The 27333-nt window shown below is 43.5% G+C and overlaps 1 protein-coding gene across 11 annotated transcripts in view; it reads right to left on the bottom strand.

Moving 5' to 3' along the window:
* The window catches only part of Ehmt1 (euchromatic histone lysine methyltransferase 1), a 148291-nt gene that overhangs the window by 51098 nt on the left and 69860 nt on the right, over positions 1-27333 (bottom strand). For 7 of the 11 annotated variants that reach the window (XR_010064648.1, XM_017591872.3, XM_063284054.1 and 4 more), the window contains 6 exons: positions 18657-18814; positions 18020-18208; positions 13461-13538; positions 11881-12001; positions 6998-7135; positions 2312-2457 (listed from right to left, as the gene is read on the bottom strand). Coding sequence is in view for 10 of the 11 variants with exons in the window: in XM_017591872.3 (XP_017447361.1) it covers positions 2312-2457; positions 6998-7135; positions 11881-12001; positions 13461-13538; positions 18020-18208; positions 18657-18814 (830 nt within the window). In the remaining variant the exon portion in view is untranslated. The remainder of the gene's footprint in view (positions 1-2311; positions 2458-6997; positions 7136-11880; positions 12002-13460; positions 13539-18019; positions 18209-18656; positions 18815-27333) is intronic. The other 4 variants (XM_017591873.3, XM_063284055.1, XM_063284053.1 and 1 more) reach the window with 1 other exon arrangement.

The following is a 27333-nucleotide window of genomic DNA, read 5'->3' on the forward strand; positions in this document are numbered from 1 at the left end:
CCTGGACTTGCTTTATAAACCAGGCTGACCTTGAATTCAGAGATCCACCGGCCTCTGCCTCCCAAGTGTTGAGATTAAAGGCTGTGCCATCATGTCGGACATTACATAAGTCATAAGCCTTAAATCTGCCCATGTCTTCAGATTTTGTTTTCAAGTAACAAACACTACAGGCAATGACTTAACAACATTAAGAACGTCATCAGCTAGAACGTCATCAGCTAAATTCAGCATCAGGGATCCAATTCCCTACAGGTTAGTGGCACGAGGAACTAGAGGAGAAGTGGAAGAGGAAACACTCAAGATCGTCTAATACAGGGGTTGGGGATTCAGCTCAGTGGTAGAGCACAAGGCCCTGGGTTTGGTCCTCAGCTCTGGGGGAAAAAGAAGAAAAAAAAAATCTTCTAATATAGGGGCTGAAGAGATAGCTAAGCAGTTAAGAGGAATGACTGCTCTCCCAGAGGACCAGACTCAGTTCTCAGCACCTATATTCACAACTATCTTTAACTCCAACCACAGGGAGCCTGACACCAACTTCTGGCATCTAGAAGCAACAGGGACACACATGTAGCACACAGGCCAAACACCTGTACACATAAAATTAATAAATATTTTTTTAAAAAATCTTTGCATGCAAAGATACCATAAATGCTAGAAACAATAAGCAAATTCTGTTTAGTTCAATGAGAGAAGGGAAAAAAATGTTAAAAAGCCAACAAGCTTGAGACATGCATATACAGACATTAAATTTAGAGAAAACAGGGGTTGGGGATTTAGCTCAGCGGAAGAGCGCTTGCCTAGCGAGCGCAAGGCCCTGGGTTCGGTCCCCAGCTCCGAAAAAAAGAAAAAAAAAAAAGAAGAAAAAAGAGAAAAAAGAAAAAAAAATTTAGAGAAAATAAACTCTGAAATTGAGACAAGATTTCACTAGATCTTCCCTAACACCCATGTCAAGAAAACTAATGGTTTTCAAAATGTGGTTCCTGAACCAGAGCATAGTAGAAATTAAAGCTCTGAGAAAAGCAAAACTTACAACACCAATTCCACTGAAGCAAAAGTTGGCTATATTAACAGGTACTGGGAGTAATGGCTGGGCAGGTCTAGTAGCATCAGCCCACAATCAGCTGACCCAGCACCAATAAAAGACACACTAGGCCCTCCCATAAACTGCCCAAGTCTGGTAATGTAGGCAGCTCAGCATTGACCTCTGGATCCATCTCTATTCCTACCCTTTCCTGGACTGGACAAGTGACACAGCCTCTCTGCCTTTGCCTGTGAAACACAAGGAAACTGCAGGGGCCAATCCTAGAGTCCCATGCTGCAGCTACAAACACCTTGTGCTGCTGCTACCATCACATCTAGTTCAACCCGAAAACAAACAGTTACAGATCAATTATTTACTTAGTGAGAAAGCTTCATAAGATCAAATGCTCCAAAAACTGTATTGGAATGACGATCATAGGACTCAGCAGGGAGTAGACAGAACCAACACACCACAGGCCATGCCACAGCAACTAGCATCTCTCTCACTGTAATATCGACAAGCTTACTGCCCACTGACCCTCTCACCCCTGCTCCTGCTTTGTTCACTAGCAATCAAGTAGCATGGTAAGATGAAGAAAAAAAGATCTTGCCAAAAACAGAGAAAGTCTTAGAAAAGGCATTGTCTCTGTATGCTGCTTGCTTGCCTTCTTCCAATCTAGAAGGAATAAGGGTGAAGGGGCCATCAATCCACCAGGTCTATGCCTGGTGGATACAGCAAGAGCAGTAGAGTACCATAGTATAGTTCAAAGGTCCTAGGGCATCCCAGTGGCACCTCTCCCCAGGCAGGACATACTGGAGCAACTGTCTCCATCTATTCACTTCTCACGATGGTAAAGCCCTTGGTGAAAGCATGATCTTGAAACATGCCACTTTTATGCAACCACAGTTTGCACACTATCTTCCTTTTTTTTTTTTTTTACAGGATTTTATATTTATTTGTCTGTATGACAAAGGAGTGCAATATATAAGAATGATATGTCCAGAGAAACCAGAAAACAGCAAGTGGATTCCTTGAGGCTGGAGTCACAGGAGGTTGTGAGCCACTTGATGTGGATGCTGGGAACTGAACTTGGGTCCTCTGTAAGAGCAGCACATGCTGTTTACCACTGAGCCATCACTCCAGCCCTGTCTTCCGTGGTTGGTTGTTTTTTAAAGCAGTACTGTGTAGGTTCCCAGTTATCTGACACTACTGACTAGGGTTTACCAGAAAACACTGGGATTCTGAAGTCTGACAATTCTTGTTGCCATTTTAAGGAAAAATGAACATGCTTACTTCGTGATCCACGCTCTCAGTGGCCATGCACTGGTTGTTGGCCAGGGTGCTGATCTCACGGCTCTTGGGGGTTTCCATGCGGCAGCTGCAGAGAGGCACTTCATGGAGGCCATCCGTCTCCAGCACATCCGGACCATTGGCCAGCCCTAAGTCACACAGACACATCAGCTCAAGCAACCCTGACCTACAAAGGGTTGTCCAGAGAACAATCAATTACAGTCTTTACAGTGATCTTATATACACTGAGTTACACATTAGCACTGCTCAGTGGCAAGTGCTCCAGACTCCTCTGCAACATCCTATGAGAGGCAGTAGACTGTATCACCCACAAGCATATCAGCTACCAAATCCTCCAAAGCTCCTCATTCATTTATATCTACATATCTATGTCATAGGTCAGGCTGCAAGTTCATCAGCAATTCCTTAATTCAGTTTTCAAGCAAGGAAAGATTTCACTATATGCTGAGACATTATTTCCCTCATTTGGTTCTAAATTACACCCATAAAAAGAAATTCCATGTAGAAGGTTTTAATAATGGTTTAACAGTTACCTAGAATAGTATTCACCAACCAAACAATCCATATACTAGACTGAGGAGAGAAAACAAAGGAGAGTGGCTGGCGCCAGTGCGATGGCCTGTCGGGTAAGAGTACTTGTGGCCAAGCCTGAACACCTCAGTTCAATCCCCAAGACCCACACGGTGGTAGGAAAGAACCAAGAGCTGAAAGTTGTCTTTTAACCTCCACACATGCATGCTATGGCCCACATGCCTACACACATGATAGATGACAGACAACCAAATATGTTCATACTAACAGTGCTTAATACCACAATGAAAAACAAGAGCAGGAAGAATGAAGCAAACCCTATGCACTGCAAAGCTAAACTCACCCTTCCAGACAGAATATGCAAAAAGGACTATGGGATCTGACTAGTAGCTTCAAGGACTGCTGCTTCCAAAAGACATTGGAGCAGACCATGTCCTCTTTCTTGTTAAACAACAGAGATAAAAGATGAACTGAGGGGCTGGAGAGATGGCTTGGCGATTAGGAGCACTGACTGCTCTTCCAAAGATCCTAAGTTTAAATCCCACAACCATCTTCTGGTGTGTCTGAAGACAGCTGCAGTCTTTATAATAAATAAATCTTTAAAAAAAAAAAAAAAAAAAAGATGAACTGAGTTTGAAACAGTACTGCAGCTCTAAAAATAATTAACTAAAATTCGCACCTAAAAATAGACTAGGACCCAACAAGACAGTGCAGGCCTTTAATCCCAGCACTGTGGAGACAGGTACAGGAAGATCTCTTTTGAGTTCTAGGCCACCCTAAAGTACTTAGAGAGTTTCAATCCATCCATGCTACATATCTGGACTCTGTCTCAAGTATTAAGTAATTAATACATTTAATTTAAAGACCACTACAGTAACTCTCATTGAGACCATACCCAAAGAACCCTGAGCACCTCATTTCATGAAAATGAATTTTGAGCAATTTCTTTGGAATGCCTGGATTACAGAAAAACGAAGAGGTTAATCTCAACTACTCAGAGCCAACTATGTGACTGATCCACAGACTCATCAACAGAGCAAAACAAATAACTGTAACCAAATGACTGACTGTTCTGCCCAACTTCCAGTTTGCTCAACACAAGCCTTCCCTGAACTCCCTGCCCCCCCCCCCAACCCACACACACACACACACACACACACACACACTGAACCCTGAACTGCTTCTGGTTTAACTGCCTGGTCTGCAAAGCACTCAAACTCTCCATGCACACATAATGCCTCAGTCAGTCTCTAGCAATGCTATGCTGAACCCAGGGGTGGATCCACCTTTACCCCAAGAAGCCAATTATTGTTTACCTCTGGCCTCTCGATAATGTGTTCTGGGTCCTAGCCAACCTAGTTCCGCAAAGGGAAGGGCTCATAAATGATGGGCAGGGCTGAGAAGGAAGCTTAGCTGGCAGCACGTCATCCTAGCAAACATCAAGTCCTGTGTTGGAGCCTCAGCAGGGAAGACAATGCGGCTCATCGTACACGCCTATAGTCACAGCCATCAGGAGATAAGAGGCAGAAACATCAGAAATCCCCGGCCAAACTGACAACACAGGGAAGTCAAGACCATCTAGACTAAATAAAACACTGTCCCGCAAACTTCTGTGGAAAGGGGAAACTGACTTCGTACAAATCTAGCTGCAAGATCTCCCACTCACAGCAAAAGATCAGAAAATCTAAAGTAAAACTCAAACCAGAATCACTGAAAGTATGAGTTTGTGAGGAGTTCCTGCTCAATAACCTGGTGTAGACATAAGCACACACACACACACAGCCTCTCTGCCTCTCTGCCTCTCTGCCCCTCTCTGCCCCTCTCTCTCTCTCTCTCTCTCTCTCTCTCTCTCTCTCTCTCTCTCTCTCTCTCTCTCTCTCTCTCTCTCTGCCACACTAACCATCTGTGTCTGAGGAGACTGAGGAGACGGAAAGAGCGAACACTCCTGGGCAGCACCGTCTGAACGACACAGACAGATGTGGGTGTGCTTCAATCTCTACAACTGAAGAACTACTGGGACATTAAAAGGAGAAACTGCCACAGCCTTCATATGTGCACAAGAATGGAGCTGTAGAAGGAGATTTCTGAGTGCTTGTGAAAAATTCCAAGAAACCACTATAAGAGCCTTGTGACTTCTGTTTCTTCAAAAAACAGAACTGCTCCTGGAATGTGCTTTCGTGCCCTCCCTGGTAGAGAGGAGTGGGTTTACTCCAGCTTATTCAACACAACTGACTGTTGGTAATCATTTATAAGGCTCTATGGACCGTGTGGCTTCCCTGTTACAAGTATGTCACATGTGTGACATACCCTTGTGATTGTACACTTACTCAAGTGATTCCTCTCAACCCTCAGAGTATAAACTGTCTGAGGCTCTGAATAAAGTTGGCTATTGGATGAGACTTTAGTCTGCCTCACTGATTGCCTCCATTCTCCTACACCTCAGCACCTCTAGAGGAGTAAACACACACAACCTCTCATCTGAGCTTGGGATCCCCTGACCACCACACTGCCAGTGTCTGTATCTCCTGTCTTTACCCAAACTCAAGTGCTCAGCCTATTACCTTCACACACCTACAAGCGAAAATGGTGGGAAAAGACAAGGCAAACAATGATTTATAACCACACACAAATATTCACTTAGGTCCTCAGCTCAAGCCTAGACCCTCTTGAACCAAAACTAGATGGACCATATGCACTCACCAGCCTCAGCGACTTCCCAAGATACCTGCTCTCCCGCTACCTACCTTCAGGTTTCCCAGTTCCACACTTTAAAAATGAAGGCAAGCAGGCAATGCTGCTTCTCATCAAGGTGCCGATTCTCAAAGTCAAAAGCATATTTGCTGTACACAAACCAATCACTGATTGATGGATCAGTGTTGATCGATCACAGGTAGGGCAATCTACAGAATGCCACAGAACCCGAGGGAACAACTTTACAATCCCACCCCACCCCCACCTGCCTGCATGCCTGTCTCAGGAACCAGGATACAACCATTCTAGATGTGCTGCCACTCTTAAGCCTTTATAGCTGCATTTATTATCTCTGACCTTCCCTTGTATCAGAGACGGAACAGCACATCTCTACATAAAAGGGCCCTAAATCTCCTCACAGTCTCCTCTTAACGCACCTACAACAGGCAGGAGTCTGCTGAACAGTACTGGGTTAATTTGATAAAACATTACTTCGTGATTATAATTAAATTTCTAGTCGTCCAAATCTAGACGTTTACAATACTTAAACACGGGTCTATTTAACTTAGAAAAGAGATACAAGTTACCTACAATGGGGCTTTATGAAATTTGAAAAGGCTTGTGCTCTACTTGTGAGAAGAAAACAAAAACAAAAAACAATCACTTCTTTGAACAAACCCAAGATTTATATGAGAAGCAAAAGATGTGGTTTCTACATTACTAAATTACAAAAGTAAATCACAGTTTCCTAAGTGTTTAAAATTTTAAAAGCTGGGTGTCTGCTCTTTACTGTTAAATCCCTATATAACCATAAACATAACCATGTTAAAAATCTAAACGGCTGTAGAGTCTATAAACTTTCCCTTAACATTGTTTGCTAGAAGGTTTTTAAGTGACTTAAAAGGAGGGGAGCAGGCAGAAAACAATGAGAGCAAGCCACAATGATCCAGGGACAATGGCAGACACTACTGTACCCATGCCTGGAGGCTGTACTCCACTGCAAACACATCAGAGCAAGGTCAGCACAAGAGAAGCTAGAAGACAAGCTACAACTAACTAGAGCTAAAATCAGAGATCACTCACAGGCATACCACACAACATAGATACCATTACATCCAGACAAGGGTGGCATCTTTTTGTCAATGATCCCACACACAAAGAATGTCTGCTCACAATTGGGAACACAGTGTGAAACTCAATTACCAACACCCCAAACAATGCAAATGGCTTCCGCTGCTTCACTCTTAGAGGGCTCTCAGACTTTCTGTTTCCCACCTGAGCGGGTAATGACCTGGAAAATGATCTGCATCGTGTCTATTCAGTCACCTTTTAAATATTGAGTGCTCTGTCAAATTGTCCCCTATTATCCACCAGGGGGCATCAGGCTGACACGGAGAGCTAGCCCACTAAGCAAGCAAGATGGTGTAGTCACACTCCAACACCAACCTTCGTTTTCCGTCTGGGAAGACAGAATTCCTCTGACACGGAGATCCAGGGAATCCAGAGAAACTTCCATATACCCAGCGCTGTCTCCCAGAGCTGCCTGCTCCATGCTTCCTGGGGATGACTTACAAGCCTCGGAACCTATACACAGAATGCACATATCATGAAAACCTGCCCAGTAGCTATTATCCACGACGTTCCAGGAAGACTGGAGGGATGGCTCTGTAGGTAACAGTGCTTGTAGCCATGTCTGACAACCTGAACTCAATCCATAGAACACACTGATAAAAAGAATCTATTCCCATAAGCGGTCCTCTAACCTACATAGAACAAACACCCACACAATAAAAACGCTTCTGTTTTAAAAACCCAAAAATAAAACATAACCGACATTCTAATTAAGAGGCCAGTTCCCAGAAAAATAATTAATTCTAATGAACTCTGATGAATTTAAATAACATTACCTAGGCCACTTCAGTTTCTAGTATCATATATTAATTCCCCATATATACCCAGCTTCCCAAGAAAGAGGCTGACCAGAAAAATCAAAGAAGCCAGTGCCGTGCCTCATGCTTCTAATAGCACTTGGGAGAACAAGGCCAGCATGGAGTAAACAAAGCATTCTAAGCTACCCTGGGTTACAGAGTAAGATTTCCCCCCACTCCACCCAAAAATCAACAATGCACATATTACATTCTTTTTCCAAGTAAAAAAATTAGATTTAATAATTTTATGCTTATCAGTGTTTGGCGTTTGTGTATATATCCCACTGCTTAGCCATCTTTTCAACTCCAATTAATACAACTTACGTTCATATCTGCTGAAATAAAAACTAGTAAAATAATCAAGAAAATAAATAAAAATATGATAAATGAACCAGTACATGCCTTTAATTCCAGCACTTGGGAAGGCCGTGGCAGCTCAATCTCTGAAGGATACATTTCTATAAATTGTTTTAAAGCTTAAAATAGGACAGAAAAATATAACTTTCCAGTTTGAAAGGCCCACTAAGGTTTTGAAGCAGCCTAACCACGCAGCTACCCATCACACAGGCCACTCACTAAAGTGCAGTAACCAAAACATGCCAAGATAGGTGGACTCAAAGAGGCCTAATCCCCAAACCAACTCTGTAGATCACATAGTAGGTGCACAGACTTACGTAGGCCTCAGCCTTGGAGACGAGGGAAGGCCTGAGACACCTGTACAGAGTAAAGCATTTTCAACTCCAAAGATACTTCATGTAGAACCCTAAAAAATGTGTTTATGTTACATACATATACTTTAATTCGAACGTATTCTGTTCCAAGATCTTAGACAGGAAATTTCTGAGACTTAAATTTTTAAACGTTTTACATAAAACAATAAAATTCCTTATTTCTAGTAAACATCTAAGTATGCACTTTGTACTCTGAAGCCAAAGGCGAAGACAGAATCCCTAACTTCAAAGTGTCTTTCAGTATCAGAACCAAGAGTAAAGCCACATGGATTTTCTGATCTCAAAGAGCAGCCCATGGTGAGAAGAAAAGATAGCAAAAATGACTGGGCAGACGAGGTTATGAGGAAGGCTACAAGCCCTGTATGGACAAACCCCAGAAGTCTCTATAGTCCTTCCAATGTCACATGGCTGTCTCATAGGAACCAGCCCACAAACCTTCCTTCCTGTCAGACGCCGCTCAACAAACAACTGAGCAGAGCTGTGTGCAGCATGAAGATGATAAGCAAACAAGGGAAGAGAGCTGATTAGAAAACCCAGACTGGCCACCCACACACCATTGACGACAAAAACTCCAAACAGAGAAGGTAAGGATCTGATTTGCGGGCTGAAGAGACAGCTCAGTGGTTAATAACACCTGCGGCCTCTGCAGACCTGGGTTCTTTTCTCAGAACCCACAGAATGGCTCACACTCATCTGTGACCTAAGTTCCTGGGAGTCTGATAGCCTCTTCTGACCTCCGGGGTAACCAGTCATGTATATGGCGTGCATATACATGTACAGGTAAACACTCACACACATGATTAAAAATAAGTAAATCTTTAAAAAGAAAAAAGTAGTAGGGCTGGAGAGATGGCTCAGTGGTTAAGAGCCCTGAGTGCTCTTCCAGAGGTCCTGAGTTCAATTCCCAGCAACCACACAGTGGCTCACAACCATCTGTAAAGGGATCTGACGCCCTCTTCTGAAGACAGTGACAGTGTACTTATATACATAAAATAAATAAATCTTTAAAAAAAAAAAAGTAGAAGTCTCTTTTTTGACCCGCTGATGGACTGCATACCCACAGACACATGTCTCCTCCCTCACACATGCAAACACTGACTCAGGCACTAAGGACCTGTGTGACTGCTGGAAGCATGAGAAGAAAATGCGAACTTCACGCTGGTCATCTGGTGACTTAAAGATTTCTTAGAGCAAAAAAGCAAGAAACATAAAAGCAAACAATTCATAAATTTGACTTCAATGAAAAATTTACTAGTTATTCTTCCCTAAATACAGTTAGGAAAATGGAAAAGCAAGCCACAGACTAGGTAGGAAACATGTAAAATAGTCGTCTGATTAAGAGTCTACCTAGAACATTTAAAGAGCACCCACAACTCAGTGAGAAGGGAATGAAAGACCCAAATTCACACTTCAGAGAAGAAAATGCACACAAGGTGAGATGCTCCATCGTATCACTGATCTGGAAAGAACACACCGAAGCTACCAAGGACCATTTCACACCTACTGGAAGCACGAAGCACCAAGCTATGGCAAGGACAGAGGGAATCCACAGCCCAGCTACTGTGGTGGGTTACGGACAATGAAACCCATAGTTGAGAAAAGTTTAGTAGTTTCCCAAAGACCTGAGCGCACTGTATATGACTGAGCTAGGAGAGCCAGAGGTGAAACACCTGTGCAGTAACCTAGCAGAGACAAGGGTCCACCCATTGAGCTCCACAGAGACAGCGCCGGGGCAAGCGAGAGCCGGAGGGGCACTGGGCGACTCTGTGCCTCACGGAGGAAAATCAACTAAACATGGGCAAAGGAGATCCTAAGAAGCTGAGAGGCAGAATGCCCTCATGTGCATTCTTTGTGCAAACCTGCCGGGAGGAGCACAAGAAGACGCACCCGGATGCTTCTGTCAACTTCTCAGAGTTCTGCAAGAAGTGCGCAGAGAGGTGGAAGACCATGTCTGCTAAAGAAAAGGGGAAATTTGAAGACATGGCAAAGGCTGACAAGGCTCGTTATGAAAGAGAAATGAAAACCTACACCCCCCAAAGGGGAGACCAAGAAGTTCAAGAACCCCAATGCCCCCAAGAGGCCTCCTTTGGCTTTCTTCTTGTTCTATTCTGAGTACCGCCCAAAAATCAAAGGCGAGCATCCTGGCTTATCCATTGGTGAAGTCTCAAAGAAACTAGGAGAGATGTGGAGCAGCACTGCCGCGGATGACAAGCAGGCCACCAAGCTGGAGAAGTATGAGAAGGATATTGCTGCCTACAGAGCTAAAGGAAAACCTGATGCAGTGAAAAAAACGGGTGGTCAAGGCTGAGAAGGGCAAGAAAAAGAAGAAGACAATGAGGAGGGTTAAGAGGAAGAGGAGGAAGATGAACATGAAGATAATGAATAAGTTGGTTCTAGTGCAGTTTTTTTTTTTTGTCTATAAACATTTAATCCCCTTATATATAACTCACTCCTTTTTGAAGAAAAAGATTGAAATGTAAGGTTGTGTAAGATTTGTTTTTAAACTGTCCAGTGCCTTTTTTGCATAGTTACACACTACCGAGTGTGTCTTTAGCTGGTCCTGTCCTGGTGGTATCTTCAATACCACTAACCTTGCCTGGTACAGTCTGGGGTGTCAATTGGCATGGAAATTAAAGTAGGTTCTTGTTAGTGCACAGCACAAATTAGTTATATATGGGGACAATGGTTTGGTTTGGTTTTTTTTTTTTGGTGGGGGGAGTTGTTTTTTTCTTTTGGTTTTATTTTTGGGGTTTTTTTTCTTCATCCTCGGTTGTCTCTGATACAACTTACACAAAGATAGTTGTTGTTGTGTTAACTGAATACCACTCTGTAATTGCAAAAACAAAAAACAAAAAGTGCCTGTTTTGTTGACATTCTGAATGCTTCTAAGTAAATACAATTTTTTATTAAAAGAAAAAAAGGAATGACTAACAAGCAATAGCATCCCACACTTCTCAAAAGGGAACATATACAACAAGAAGGTGCTCAAGTGATTACCTCAAAGGAGCCAGAGCAGGAAAAAAAAAGTGCTTATGTTAAGCAATCTGTTGACACAGAGTTCTGTAAGTACTAGCCTATCAGGAGCACAGAACATTAAGGGCTGCCCGGGAATGGGGAGGTGTTCACACACATGAGGAAAGGTTCTCCAGGGTAGCAGGGTAGGGACTTCTAGAGGGTGAATACAATGCTGGCCTGATCCTGGTGAGAGTTCTATACTATAATTTGTAAACATTCCACCGTGTGCTAGGAACAATTCAATAAAGCTATACAATGAACATGGCATTAACCCTCTGCCTCTCTGATCTTCCTGAACTCACCTTAACAAACTATTACTAAGACCTATGGATGAGGCACAAACCACTCAGGCCACAGAGGCAGCCAGGGACCACAGACTTCCTACTTCCTCATGGTATGGGACATGTCCACCCAGGAAAAAAGGCACTACCCCTGTGCAGGGGACAAATTATCCAAGTTGGCTTCCTGCTTGGTAATGAAGCCAGAATCGCCTATGTTTGGTAACAAAGCAGACTACCTGAGGATCACTTCCACGTCCCTACAGAAGTCACTTAGAACAGTTTACAGGAGACCTGTTTTTCAAGTGAAACGCTTCCTTCCTACAAACCAGCCCAGGTAGCTTCCTGTTGATCCACCCCAGCTCCACTGCGCTCACCAAGCATGCTGCTTGGCTTCTTTCTGCTTCTCCGCCTCCTTTTCCGAGCAGGTTTGATCCAGGGGCTGTCAGTCTTCCCTCTTCTCTTGAGAAATTTCTTCTTGATACTAGATTCAGAACTCTGGAGGACCAAAGAGCAAGCATATCAGAAGCAAAGCAGGGGGAGCTCCTGAGAGCAAAAAGAACCAACTCGTTTGCCTCAAAAATCAAATACTTGATTCTTTCTCTAAAAGATCTACTTCTCTTTTGCACATGTTTCTGGGTTCCATTCTAAAGGTGGTCCTGAACATCTCAGTAAGCCCAGTAAGCCCAGTAAACCCAGTCCTTTTAGAGGCAACTAGACAAGAAAACTAATTTAGAATGTATAAGTTGTATTTGAATTTGGCATACTGGAAAAAAATAAACTGGAAATTTCTCCTTGGGACTAAGTAAATAAGCTCAGTATGTGATTTCCTTTTGGCTCCACATATCCACTCATCTCGCTCAGGAGGGAACAATGTTCAGTGTGCCCCAGAATCACATAGGTGCATACTACATGCAGAAGGCAGAGGGATAATTTATAGCAACACAAGAGATGGCATATCTGTACCTATGTTGCAAGTGTAAAAAGGACATCTAACTAGCAAAAATCACAATTGTCCTAGTCTACAGCACCATTCTAATGCAAAAAGATGCTGGAAAGCGGTCACATGAAGAAAGTACATGGGTCTCTCAACCCTATTCCCAAGGACAGATACAGACACTGGGGACATCCTGCTGACACGTAGGTAGAGGCACATGGCACAGCATACAGAGCCATCCCCATATACATGGACGAGTATGTGTACTCATCCAAGCCCTGGGTTGAATGTGTGGGTCTACGTCAGTCACCCCAGCAAAATAGTGATGAGGAACATCTGCACAACACACGTTTCTATTGTCCAGGTTCCTCCCTACAAGCAACCCCAATCCTCACTTTATCCTACGTTTTCACATAGAAATACTTCTAAAAAAAACTTCATCACATTTTCCACTGTCTGGATCATGCTGTGGAGTCCCAGGAAATGTTTCCTCATCAAACCCAAAGATCCTGTATATGCTGTCCTCTCCTTCACCAATGAAGCCTGACATCAGGGGAGACTTGCTCCCTCCTCAGTTCCTAGTCCCATACTTTACCTCACACATAGTACTTCTTCCCTCAAGCTAACAAGCTTCTGGACTTCTCTACTCAATATTCACACATGGGTTACTCCCGAGACTCCGTCCAATGGCTTCCATATATATATACCAATATACCCAGCCCTACAGATCTCAGGTTCTACCTGCCAGATAAACAGACAGCCTGCCATCAATGGTATGAAAATCAAACTGTAGAACCCCCGTTCCTCCCCTCAGAGCCTAGCCTGCTGACAGGTCCTAGCGAACACATCAGCACAGCCGCTCTACCTGCCCCTATGCTGCAACTCTACACTACCTCCTTGGCTTCCTTAACCACTCTTCCTTCAGGTCAGACCCCGTGCACCTCAGCATACACGAGAGATGCCACCAGTGCTCTCAGCTGCCGATGTGAATTATGTAACATAAGAAAAATATGAGGTTACCAGGTCAGACTCATCTCCACCGTCTTCGTCCTCCCCTGTGTCAGGAGACTCCTGTTCCTCCTCTGAATCTCCATCCATCTGATCAAGCCAAATAAAAACAAAAACCATTTAGATCCTGTAGTAGAAGGCGATGGATCCAAGACAAATATTAACAAACACTGGCAGACATACATAGAAGGGACCTCCCTGTCTGCCCCCAGTGTAAAATCAAGGTGTCTGGACAGCCTGGCCAGGGAATTTCAAGCAGACAACAAGATACCGGAGTTTCTGCTAATACTCCCTGCTAAGATACTCTATCCCAAATGGACTCAGTTTGATGACTCAAATGAATTAACTGAACCTTGGAGGTTACTGTGCATGTAAGGCATGCCAGATATCTGTAAAAAGCAGTAACACACACACACACACACACACACACACACACACACACACACACACACATGCACACACGCGGTGGGGGTGGGGGGTATTCTAAAGAGCTATAAAATAATACATAACCAAACCTTCCTCTGCTCACCCAAGAACAGTCTAGTCCCAAAAGCCATCACTACTATGTTGCCTGATCACTTCCAGCTATACCAAGCCTATTCCTAAACCTGTTTCCCTGCTGGACAAACTTCAATAAATTTATTCTTTTCTAATGATAGACAAGATTTGGAAGCCTTTCTATAACAGAACAACAAAGACACCTTATTTTTACTACTATATTTATCGCTTCTATCTACACTGTCAACGAATGAATTTGCCTCATTTGCCCCAGATCCACTAACTCCAAGTCAGTACAGTGATCTCTGGTGTGCTGTAGTCTGACTCTGTGTAGGATCTACTCCAGAGTATCTTACTTCTCTCTGATAGTCCCAGCTCAACAGAACCTGTAGGGTTCATAGTCACGTTGCATTCCAAACAAGCCAACACAAAAGGCAGGCGAGGACAGATGTGGCACTCCTGATTCAAACGGTAGCTCTCTCTCTCCCTGATAACTAACATCCTATGTTTATCTTGTGCCTTGCCCATTCTCAACACTGATGATGACTCCTACATTCTCTCACACAATTCTCACAACAGTTCTTCATCTCAATAGCCCATTAACTTCAAAATTTGAAGCTCTACAAAAAGATCCTGATAGAACTGTTCTGAACTTAGAGCTAAACCTAAACAGTGCAGTTTTTATCTGCATAAATGGTAGGTCTCCTGCTAACCTAATTTAACAAATTTCTGCTGTTCTCTTATACCATATTATTGTTGAATGTGTCACCTACCCTAGGGACTCTGGAGATGCCAAGAATTACCCTGCCTCTGCTTCCTGGTGCTGGGATTTCTGGTAAGTGCCATCACACCACATTAACTTTTCTATTTGACATTTTAAAAACATGCCTAGGCATTTATACATATGCTGGTGTTTACTGCAACTTTACATGGAAATAAGACATGTCTATGTCTCGATCACTTGGAAGTTTAGTTCAATGGCTATAATAGCTTTCTGGGGTTTTTCCAAGATTTTAAGGTAGATTTTTATCTTCTCTCCTCTCCTTTTAAATATTAAATTTTCTTTCTTGGCTTTTTTCTTAAAGCATCAGTCAAAATTATTCTCCTTGTGTTAAAGCTAAAAGCAGCAAACTCACTCTCATTTTATGACTGATAATCAAAATGGTTTCCAATTTCATCATTAAATATAGCCTTCATTGTAGGACTCTGGTACTTTGTTAGTTTTATATAATTTTAAGTTTTCTTCTAATTCATTGGGCAATTGTTTTGTTTATTTGTTTCATTTTAAACATGACTGAGCAATACAACCTCCAATTAGAAAAGGACAGCCCGCTTTTACAATGCTGTGTGACAATTACACATGTGACACATGTAAGGAAGAAAACACAGTTGAAATCCCAAGGAAAAGGGAGAGAAAAGAGCTGGTTGTCGGGTAATAGTGGCACACAACTCTATTCCTAGCACTCAGATGGCAGAGGCAGAAAGAGCTGTAAGTTCAAGGCTAACCTGGTCTACAGAAGGAATTCCAGGACAACCAATGCTGCACAGAGAAACCCTGTTTTCACCACCACCACCACCACCACCCACAAAAAAACAAAATAACAACAAAAACAAAATAGACAAAAGCGCACTACTGGGCAGACTAAGGCAGAAATGAGGAACCAAATGGTGCAACTAAAAGCTGTGCCCAGTGGGCAGAGGAAGCTTTCTCGCTGTCCAAACAGCAGGGGACAACCCCGACAGCAGCCGCAGCTCTCCAGCTAGCTAAGAGGTACGGCACCCTAAGCAGCCAGTGTGCACAAATGGACCCATCTAGTCCAGCTTCAATCCATACAGCCAGAGGACAGCACCATCCCACTATGACTGAGCAGGCCACAGTAGAACATAATCTTGTGCTGACTACATAAACGGGAATCATTTCTGAATCAGACCATCTACAAAATGAGAAGACAGGCAACTTAATATCTAATAGATAAATGGCTGATACTTGATCAGGTTCTTCACAAAAGAAACCATCTGTGGTGGTTTGAGTAAGAATGGCCCCCACAGACTCATATATTTGAATGCTTAGTCACTGAAAAGTAGCACTATTTGAAAGGATTATAAGGATTAGGAAGTGTGGCCTTGTTGGAGGAAGTGTGTCACTGGGGGTGGACTTTGAGGTTTCAGAAGCCCACACTGGGCCCAGACTTCCTGCTACCTGTGGATCCAGATAAAGAATTCTCAGCTACTCCTCCAGCACCAGTGATACCATGCTTCCTACCATGATAATAATGGGCTAACCCCTCTGAAAGTGTAAGCAAGCCGCAATTAAATGCTTGCTTTAATAAGAGTTGCCAGAATCATATCTTCAAAGCAACAGAACAGTAACTAGGTCAGTATACAAATGGAAAACAAGCATAAAGAATAGTATTCAATCTTCTAGAAATCAGGAAAACATACGTTCTAGCAATATATACTCACTGACTAGACAGTGGCAAAACTGACAAGCCTGCGCAATGGACAGGGTGCTCAGAAGCATCTGGCAGAGCTATAAATGCCTGCAATCCTCTTCATACCAGTATAGCAGCATCTGTGGACTAACAGGCACAGTAACCTACTCCCAGTTTGTACCAGGAAACGACCTGTGCATAGGCTATTGGTGGGACTGTCACATCAAAAAGTCTTATATACAGTGCGCACAGAGAAGGTAATGGACATCTCGACAGGGATAAAATCTCATAAAGGACTGTGGTACATAAGCACAGTGTCTCAGGATCCCTATATTCTCTACGAGAATTACTAAGAACTATGAAGCACTTCTGTTAATTTGCCTACTTATATTTATCCCAGTAGTTTTAGATTGAGAATGCTCAACTTAGAAGATGAGTTAAGTCATCGATGCAAAGACAGAAACACATATAAGTCTCTAGGCACTAAATAGGCAGACACCTGAGCACATGATGATAGTTCCAGTCTGACAGATCTCCTTTAACAGTTTCAGAGATCCCCAGACCACCTGGATTCAACAAGAATGAAAATGAACAAAAGTCTAAACATAGTAGGTGAGACAAGCTGTACAGCAACAAGAAAATAAAACAAATATGCAAAAAGGATGTGCTGTGAAGTTCTGCTTATGGAAGAACAAACAGCACAAATGTACGATGGGATCCTGGAATGTTACTGACTAGTCTCAAAGTCTAGGTTCAATTCACCTACTGCCTCCATCCTCCAAGCATCTGACACTATGGGTACATGACACCGTGTCTGACTGATTACTGAAAACGCCAGCTAGAAGCCAAGCACAGCTTTAATCCCAGCACTGGGAGACAGAGGCAGGTACATCCTGAGTTTGAGCTCAGCCTGGTCTACACAGTAAGTTAGTTCTAAGACAGGCAGGGCTACACCGGGGTGTGTGTGTGTGTGTGTGTGTGTGTGTGTGTGAAGTACACACACTCTTTGGCTTTTCTTTGTTACTTTAGTAAGTCCAGTTAAGAATTCCTATTAAGGGGCTGGGGATTTAGCTCAGTGGTAGAGCGCTTGCCTAGGAAGCGCAAGGCCCTGGGTTCGGTCCCCAGCTCCGAAAAAAAAAAAAAAGAATTCCTATTAATCAATCAATCTTTTCCAGCCATTACTGTGACTACTATTAGGGATTTTATGAGAATGTTGCCTAAAAATGAGCACAATGCTTTTTCTATCTTTATCCTTTAAAAATTGTTTACATAACAAAACCACTACTGACTCAATGAGATTTACTCTAGCCATCTTACTCTGTTTCCCAGAATGACATTTTCTTTCTGATCTACCTTTTTGTTTCTTGGTTCTTCTGTTGGCTGGCAGATATTTAACTGTTTTTCTTTTTCATGTTTGGAGATGGAGTATTACTAAGCAGTTCAGGCAGGCATGAACTCAGGGCTCGGCCTGCCTCTACCTCCTGAGCCACCATGCCCAGCTACTTAACTTTTTATAAATGTTAAATAAAAAGAAAAAAGAATTCAGCAGCACGTAACAGTGCCCAGAATCTTAGAAGCTACAGTGCACTTCATGGTTTCATTCACTGGTGCCAGCACCTGGAGAAGTGGAGTCCTTCCTACCTTTGCAGCACGATCAGTCTCAGACATGCTCTCTTTAGAAGTCCTACTGTCCTCAGTGGGAAATGCAGCAGCCTGCTCAGCGCCACGGTCCTCCTCATCCTCCAGCTCCTCAGAGTCTTCCTCCTCGGAGTCCATCTCCAAGCTCTCGCCATTTACATGCAGGGCACTATCATCTAAGACTTTCTCACCCTGGAACATAGCAATGCACAGCTCTCAGGAGTACTGCTGGGGTTGGGGATTTAGCTCAGTGGTAGAGCGCTTGCCTAGCAAGCACAAGGCCCTGGGTTCGGTTCCCAGCTCCGAGGGGGGAAGAAAAGAAAAAAAGAGTACTGCTGTCCAGCACGTGAAAACCTGACTGAAAATCGCTATGAACTTGTCTGACAGGAGATGGAAGGCCTGCCAGTGCTGGGGCACGGGGCAGTTACCACCTGAAGAAGCCAGCAGGAGGGTTCCTGGAGTATGTGGGTCAACAAGCCACCTACACCAGGCAGAAGAGCTCAAGAACAATAGTTCTTTTCATGGTGACTAAGGTCATTAAATCAGTGACCTCAACAAAATGTTCTCCTAGTCAAAGAGACTCTGGAACCAGGAACACATCTCCAAGACTTTGTGGCAAACAATCCCGGCACCCTCTTACCTTGGCACCCACAGTGGAATGAGTGATGCTTTTAAACATCTCAATCACCGTCCTCTGCTTTAATACTTTGGTCTTTTTCTTGGGAACTAAGCTATAGGTTCCCATTCTTCGTTTTTTCTTCCGAGACACTGCAGCTGCTAAAACAAAAGGCAAGCAAGCTAAAAAAAAAAAAAGTCAAAGGGGGACAAAAAAGGAAAAGAAATACCATTCAAATGTTTTTAGAGGTAAAAGACAGGCTATAAAACTTATCACGAAACTCATCTATCTCACTGAACACATTTCTATCTCACCAACACAAGAGTACAATGGTCATTCCTTACTTGAGACAAACTGAAGGGGAAGCTGAAACACTTTCATGAGAACCAGGAAAATCAGAAATCGTCAGAAACAAGGCCTTAAGACCTGCCTACTAATAGTTTCCATGGCCTTCAATAAATATAGGAAGCTCTGCCTGAGAAGTTCTCTCTGTTCATCAAACGCCTAAACGGAACATAGAAGAGTGAGAAAAGACCACTCACTATGGAGCTGACCCAATGCGCCTTCCAGGATACAGAAATCTCACTCACAGGTGGCTTCTCTGTATAGCCATTTTCTGGGACCTTTTCCTAACCACTGAAGCATTAAACAGAAAGACTTTTCCCTGAAAAATCAGATGACTGGGATCAAGACAGGCAAGGGACAGGAGGGGAAAATCATTATGAACACGGGCAATATAGACAGGCTGCAGGGATGCTGTCTGGTACACAAGAGCATTCAAACAGGAATGCCAGTGTGGTGGTTTCACTGAGATATCCCCCATATGTACTGATTCATCTGAATAGTTGGTTCCTAATTAGTGGCAATTTGAGTATTAAAAGGTGGCCTTGTTGAAGGAGATCTGTCAACGGGGGCAAGTTTAAAAAAATTTCAGAAGCCTCCAAGCCTCCCACTGCACTATCCTCAGTACAGGCTTCTTGTTTGTAGATCAAGATCTAAGTTCTCAGCTACTCCAGTGGCCATGCTCCCTGTGATAGGGACTGTAAGCCCAAAATAAACTCTAACTGCTATAAGTTGCCTTGATCATGGTATTATGTCACAGCAATAGAAAAGTAACTAAGACAGTAAAGAATCTCAGGACACTAGCCTGCACCTCCAGGACACTTTAAGATACACCAAGCACAAGCCGGGAAGGCTAACGAAAAGGTTAGGGTATTAAATGCAGTCAGTGTGGTGAAGGGGTGGGGGTGGGGGGAAGGGAGTGCTCAATAGGTAAAGTGCTTGCTCTAGAAGCCTGATGACCTGAGCTTAATACCCAGAACCTCAGTAAAGGTGAAGGTTAAAACCAACCGCACAAAGTTTCCTTTCAGCCACCATATGCACAATGCGGCAAGCCATGCACTCTCTGTATCACATCTACACAATGATTAAGTTTTGGATTTTTTTAAGAGAAAAATGAGAGAGAGGAAGAAGGCAGGCAGGCAGGCTGTTCCAGGTTCCAGAAAGTAGACAGGGCTAAGGAGAAGTGAGGGAAGAGAAGCTAGGTGCACAGAAAAACTCTCCCTAAGGCCACCAAAGCTGCTGTTGTAACCTTCAAGAGACATGCTTCCTCAAATCAGAGTACGCCAGAGCTGGCCTTACCCCTGGAAACAAGCCACAAAGTGCTAAGTTAACTCCACCCTCTTCTTGTCAGTCTGACCAGCCTGCAGATACTCCAGGTCTCTCTGGCCCTCACCAACCCACACAGAGCCTAGTGCATAGGCAAATGCAGAACTTCCCATCTGTAAACGTCCAAAGATGAGGGGCCGCACAGTACAGGGGAGTTTCTCCCCGAAAGTCCCACTGCAGCACAGTAATACTCCATATGTCCCCTTTAGACCGGAACTAGTTCTCTTTTTAGAGATTGGGTCAAGAAATATATAGCATAGGAGTTGGGGATTTAGCTCAGAGGTAGAGCGCTTGCCTAACAAGCACAAGGCCCTGGGTTCGGTCCCCAGCTCTGAAGGGAAAAAAAAAAGAAAAGAAAAGAAATATATAGCATAAAACATGTCTTAGTTATACTCACTACTGCTGTAAAAGAGACACCATGACCTAGACAACTTATTTTTAAAAAGTATTTAATCGGGGCCTTACTAATGAGAGAGACAAAGAGACAGAGACAGACACTGGGCCTGGTGTGAGCTTTTGAAACCTCAAAGCCCACCCTCAATGACATTACGTCCTCCACAAAGGCCTTACCTCCTAACTGCTCTTAAAGAGCTCTGAACCGAGAACTCAAGGACTCAAATATATATGTCTTTCTAATTCAAGCCAACACAGAACTTGCCATCTTACTCATCAACTGCAGTTCAGATACTAAACAGGTTCCTAATTTTGAAGAACCATCTCCACAGCTCTTTATGTCTTGTGAAACTCAACTCTGTTCCCATTAAACACCAACTCCATCATCTCCAATGCCTTAGCCAATAGCATCTAGTATTATACTCATGACTTCGACTACTAGAGACCCTATATGAATGGAATCATGCATTTGTCCTTGGGTAACTGCCTTGTTCCACTTACTGTCCTAAAGGTTCATCCATTCTGAACCATGCTGTAAAATTTCTTCCCATTTTAAAATGAGCAGTATTCTGCTATATCCAGAGGCTACGTTTGTTTCCCCACTCATACACGGATGGACACCTGGGTGGCTGCCACCTTTGGCTACAGTGATAATGCTGCTAGGAATGAAGATGTGCAACTATCTGATGGGATCCCCAATGTCAATTATTTTAAGTACATTTCAGAGTAAAGCTACAGGATCCATGATCATGCATATTAAACCTCTGAAGGACCTACCACACTGTTTTCCACAACAGAGGTATTCTTTATATCCTGACCACAGTGCACTAGGGTTCCAGTGACCTAATCACTAACACATTGTCTCTCCAATATCAAGCGTCTTGATGTGTGAGGCAGTATTGTTATCTGGTTGATTTGTATTCCTGTTGAGCATTTGCTCATCTGGCTGTTCACACGTCCTCATTAAAGGAATGCCTGTTCAGATCAGAGTCACAGGATGGGAAGGAGTGCTTAGCACTCACTGTTCTTCCAGAGGACAGAAGTTCAATCCCCAGAACCCACAGCAGACAGCTCACAAATACCTGTAATTCTAGTCAAGGCCCTCTTCCAGTTTCTGTGGGCACCCACCCACACATGACATTAAAATACATAATGAAATAAAATACAAAATGAATAAAAATTTAAAATGGGGGCTGGAGAGTTAACTTAGCATTTATGAGCACTGGTGGCTCTTCCAGGGGTCCTGAGTTCAATTCCCAGCACCCACATGGTGGCTCACCCACATGGGATCTGATGGGCTCTTCTGCCATGCAGGTGTACATGCAGCAGTCACACATAAATAAACAAAAAAATTTTTAAAGAGTAAGAAAAAAAGTAAAAAAAATTGATCCCCCACCCCCACATAGTTCCTTTGAGACTGGAGAGGGCTGAGAGGCTAAGAACACTGACTATTCTTTTCTTTTATAGGGCATGAGATACAGCCTAGCAGTTAAGAGAATCTGCTATTCTTGAAAAGGGTCCAGGTAAGGCTCCATGTACCTGGTGGCTCAGAACCATACGTCATCACAGTCTCGAGGATCTGACACCCTCTCCCAAGCTCCACAGGTACTGCAATTACATGGTGCAGACACAGAGTCCTGTCTCACAGCTACTGAATTATAATACTTCTCCATGTAATACGGAGACCAATCTCTTTTCAGAAGATAAAAGTTTCCAAATAGGGGCTGGAGAGATGGCTCAGCAGTTAAGAGCACCCTACTGCTCTTCCAGAGGTCATGAGTTCAAATCCCAGCAACCACATGGTGGCTCACAACCATCTGTAAAGAGATCTGATGCCCTCTTCTGGTGTGTCTGAAGACAGCTACAGTGTACTTATATATAATAAATGAATAAATCTTTAAAAAAAAAAGTTTCCAAATAATTTTCCCATTCTATGGACTGGACTTTTCTTCAGAGTACATTTTGACATACAGAACTTTTTAATTCTCAAAATACAATCTATCATTATTTAACTTTTTAATTTTGGGTTGCTTGTGTTTTTTTGGTGTTGTATTAATTAGGGTTCTCTAAGGGAACAGAACTGACAGAATGTGTGTGTGTATACATATATATATATGTATGTATATATATACATATAGATGTATGTATGTATATATATATGGGATTTAGTAGAATAGCTTACATGGTGTGATCCAGCTACTCTAACACAATAGAAAGTCCAAAACTCCAGTATGCGTTCATTTAGTTCACAAGACTGGCTGCCTCAGCTGGTCTCAATATATGCCAGAATCCCAAAGAAGTATAACTCTAATGCAGTGAGAGATGGACCTGCAGTGAGCTCAAGAGCAAGCAGGCAAAGAAAGCAGGCCAGCTCCATCCTCCATGCCACTATACAGGCTGCCAGCAGGTGTGGCCCAGATTAAAGGTTGATTTTCCCACCTAAAAAAGATCTGGATTAAAGCTGTACCTTCCTACTTCAAAGATTCAGATTAGATGTGCTCAACTACTCACTTCAAAAGATTTAATTAATGTACTCAGCCATTTAGATTTTACTTAATTCTGCATGTAGCCAAGTTGACAACCAAGAATAGCAATCACAAGGCCAGACCACCCTTTGTCAGTATACTACAGAATCATTATCTCCTTATGTCACCCTTAATTTCCAAATGAAAACAATAACCATGTCATAATTATGCCTAATATGATATAACCGTCCCTTGTACAACCACAATTACACATTTAGGATAGGTAGCAATGTCCCTTGAGGAACATTCTTTTGGTATCTCAAACATAAATATGATAACTATTGATATTCTAATTTATTTTGCATTACATTACTAAGAAATCGAAGAAAACCATTACCTGTACAAACACATTCTTAACAAAATACCACAGAAACACTCATGTCAGTTATAAACCTTGTTCTGCAATTGGTCACAGGCCACAGCTGACATGTGCACCCACCCTGCCCTAAAACCCACTCTGTATTTCCTCCAACCTTAGCAAGCACAACAGGTCTTGGCTCTTTCCCTGGAGGAGTGACCTACACTTGCATCCCCAAAGAGTGTGCTACCTTAATCATCCTGCTTGAGTTAGGTTGCTGAATTTTCCACTGACTTTAATCCCAGGACATGGTAGCACCAAGAGATGGCCTTAAAGGATGTCCTGCACTCCAAATCTAACCTTTCTTACCTCCACTGTAGAGAAGCAATCCAATTTCCCCTTACTGATCTGATCAATCACCATTCCTAATACTGCTGTTCCTTTCTTGGCCTGTTCCCCTCAGGGTATTAGAAGCCCAAACTGAACAGGGGACTTTGAGCTTCCAGTTCAATGAAATGTTTGTTGTGAGGCAAGAGCACTCCTCCCTCTGGAAACTTCTAGGCCAGCAGAACTTAAGCTCCTAGGAACAAGAAGCAAAACATTTCCTAAGGGTTCACTAGGAGAGATAGTGAGTAGAACTTTTCCACCCCTTGATTCCTGGACCCCAAAGATCCTGGTTATGAGAGAAATACTGTCACATGTTAGATGCTGATGTAAAACATATACCACCTTCTGGTGAGCCCTACCCCAACCCTTCAGGTTGTGTCTAGTTAGTGCTACAACTGTCTTCAAAGGGCCATTCCAACTTTCTATCAGGCCAGCTGCTTCTGGAGAACATGGTAATACCAGTTTATTCCATAATCACCGGCCCACTGCCACACTACTCTGGCTATGAAGTGAGTTTCTTGGTCAGAAGAAGTACTATATCAAATACCATACGGTGGATGAGGCATTCTGTAAGTTCATTCTATAAGCTGTTTTGGCAGAAGCATTACACGCAAGGAAGACAAACACACAAGTAGAATAAGCATCTACTCCAACAAGGACCAAACATTGTCATTTGCACAGAGGAAGTGGAATACAGTCAACTTGTCACCAGGTGGCTTGCTGGTCACCTAGGAAACAGTGCCTATCTGGGGCTCAGTGCTGGTCTCTGCTGTTGGCAGACCTGGCACTCACTCACAGCAGCTGTAGTGAGGTAGGTCCTAGTGAGTGGAAGTCCATGTTGTCAGCCCATGCACAACTCCCGTCTGTGCCACCATGGCTACTCTGTTTAGGACAGGAATGACTGGGGAAAGAGGCTGACTGTCACAGAATGGGTCATCCTATCTACTTGATTGCTGACCTCCTCCTCAGCTGAAGTCACCTTTTGGTGAGCATATATCTTCACATTCTCTGCCCATATGGAGAGATCTAGTCACATACTTCTTCCCCGGATGTCTTTCTCCATTTTCTAACCATCCAGCCAATCCATTGACTACATCCCTATGCATTAGTGAACAATTACACATCTGGGCATTTCTACTTCCAAACAAAATATATAACCACGTGTAGCACCCAAAGCTCTACCCACTGTGAGGAGTGTCTTTTAGGGTTGTCCCGGAGAGGGGTTACAATGCTGCGGCTGTACACTTTTGAGCAGTGCCTGCACAGTATGAAGAACCTCAGGTTGGCAGGCCCTAGTTCTTCTCCTCAGCCAACAGTAGATCATAATACATTATGAGGCTATAAGTGCACATTAGGCAGCAGATAGCATTATAATGTGAGTAGAAACCATAGATTTTTGGGCAATTTCATGCAACCTGCTTGTGTCTTCAGAACCTGGCCGGGCTTAGTCACTTCTATTTGATAACAGATTGCTGCTTTGCTTGTCCTACTTTATGACTTGGGGTCAGAAAATACCCAGCTCATGATGGCAGCTCAAGTCACATGGTAACTTGGTAGCCAGTAGTCAAATATTCAATTTCCACAAAAGCCCAATAGCAGGCCAAGAACAATGGGACAATTAGCACTAATTTTTGCAATTCTTCTAGAGATGTGATACTGGTTTTGATTCACTATTTCCCCTGGCAAAGGCAACTCTAAAGGCTTCCGTCTAGCCTGTCCAGCCATAGCAGCCCTCACTCCACAGGCCAGGGAACCAGTGTGAGGATTCTGCCAACTTCTAAGTCTATCCCATTTACACATTCTGGGACCAGGGGAAATGACCACAGGATGAATTCAGGGACTCACTAGACCTACTGTGAGTCAGACTTCAGCCAAAACTCCATTCATCACCTGTCCTCCAAAAGCCCCTACTTTAACTGGGGGCCACATTGTTTCTTGGGATCTCCCAGAATCAGTGTCATTTCACTACCAGTATCCAGAAGACTCTGTAGAGTCTGATCGTTCCATTTCCCCACAGTGTACAGTTACCTGACAAAGGCCATACAAAGGTCTCTCTGGGCAAGGACTGGAGAAAGGCTAACAATAAAACTTCTAGTTACTTTATCAAGATCCTTCCTCAGGGGAATCTGGGCGTCCCTACACTTAAGGGGTTCTGTGTCTGCAAACTGGCTCAAGTCTAGAAATTTATTCACAAGCAAGATTCTAACTATTGCCATGATCCGATGTGGCCTTCGTTTGTTTTATAATTTTTTCACTTATACAGATCAAACAAAACTTCAGTAGGCTTCTTATCCATCCCACGCCTGGAAACACCATGACTGATTAGCCAGCACCAAAGGACCCGATGAGTGATGCCACCACGGAGTTCACTTTGCCTGTCCTGGCCATTACGGTCGGCCATTACTCAGGGTCAGACATTGTTTTGTCTGTGCTGCCCATTAGGACATCTACAATCAGCTCGCCTTTCACGGTTCACTGCTGCCATCTGGCCCCTGCTACCTTGGGTCCAACTAAACCTGCAGCATTAATTCATTCAACCGGGCAGCAGCCCCTCCAGCCCCAGAGTCAGGCACAGGAAAAAGGGCGACCAAGCTCCTCAGATGCTGGTGCTCCTGTCGACATTTTGCATCTTATAGGATTCATGAAGGGCTTTCTTCTGGGCCTTCCCACTGTGGACGGTATAGTTTCACACACTGTACCAACTGTAGCCTTGCAATTTCCTTGAACCTTACAATCCCTCATCAACACTAAACCAAGGGATAACAGGTATCAACAGCTCCTTGTCCGTAAGCCGTCTTCGGACAAACACTTCAGCCAACCATTCAAGCTGCGGGGACCAGGTACAGTAAGGATAAACAAATATCCTTCGCCTTAGAGAAAATCTCTGCATGCCCTGTATCACTAGATTACCAAGAATTTCACTGAGGTAGATAGAATGCCCTTAAATTTTGGTTGAATTTATTTCCCATCCTCTGAGCATACATGTTACCAACAAGTTCCAAGTGGTTACTGCCTCCTGCTCACATAGTCCAATCCCCATAATGTCATCAATATAGTGTACCAATGTGATACTGGCTGGTCGTCCAGAGGAATGAGCCATATCTGAGCCTGTTCATCTCTGTTATTGACAGAAGTGGCTTTAAGGCCAACACTGGAGAGAGGACGCCTCCCTCAGTTGTATTCCACTTTACTTACTGAGCTCACCGACTGACCAGTCTAGATGCAGAGACCCTGTCTCTTTCATGGGGGGGAGGGGGGCTGAGGGTCTGAACAGCTATGCACCGAGCCATGGCCTCTGTTTGCTTCCCACACTCACTACCTGGACCGTGCTGCACTGAAGGGGATATACAGGGCTCACACCCTCTGCCAGCAAAGGTTTTCACTGACAAATCTGACTGAAAAACAAAAGGGTTGGATACAGGGACTTTGG

The sequence above is a fragment of the Rattus norvegicus genome, chromosome 3 (genome assembly GCF_036323735.1).
Source record: "Rattus norvegicus strain BN/NHsdMcwi chromosome 3, GRCr8, whole genome shotgun sequence".
NCBI lineage: Eukaryota > Metazoa > Chordata > Mammalia > Rodentia > Muridae > Rattus > Rattus norvegicus.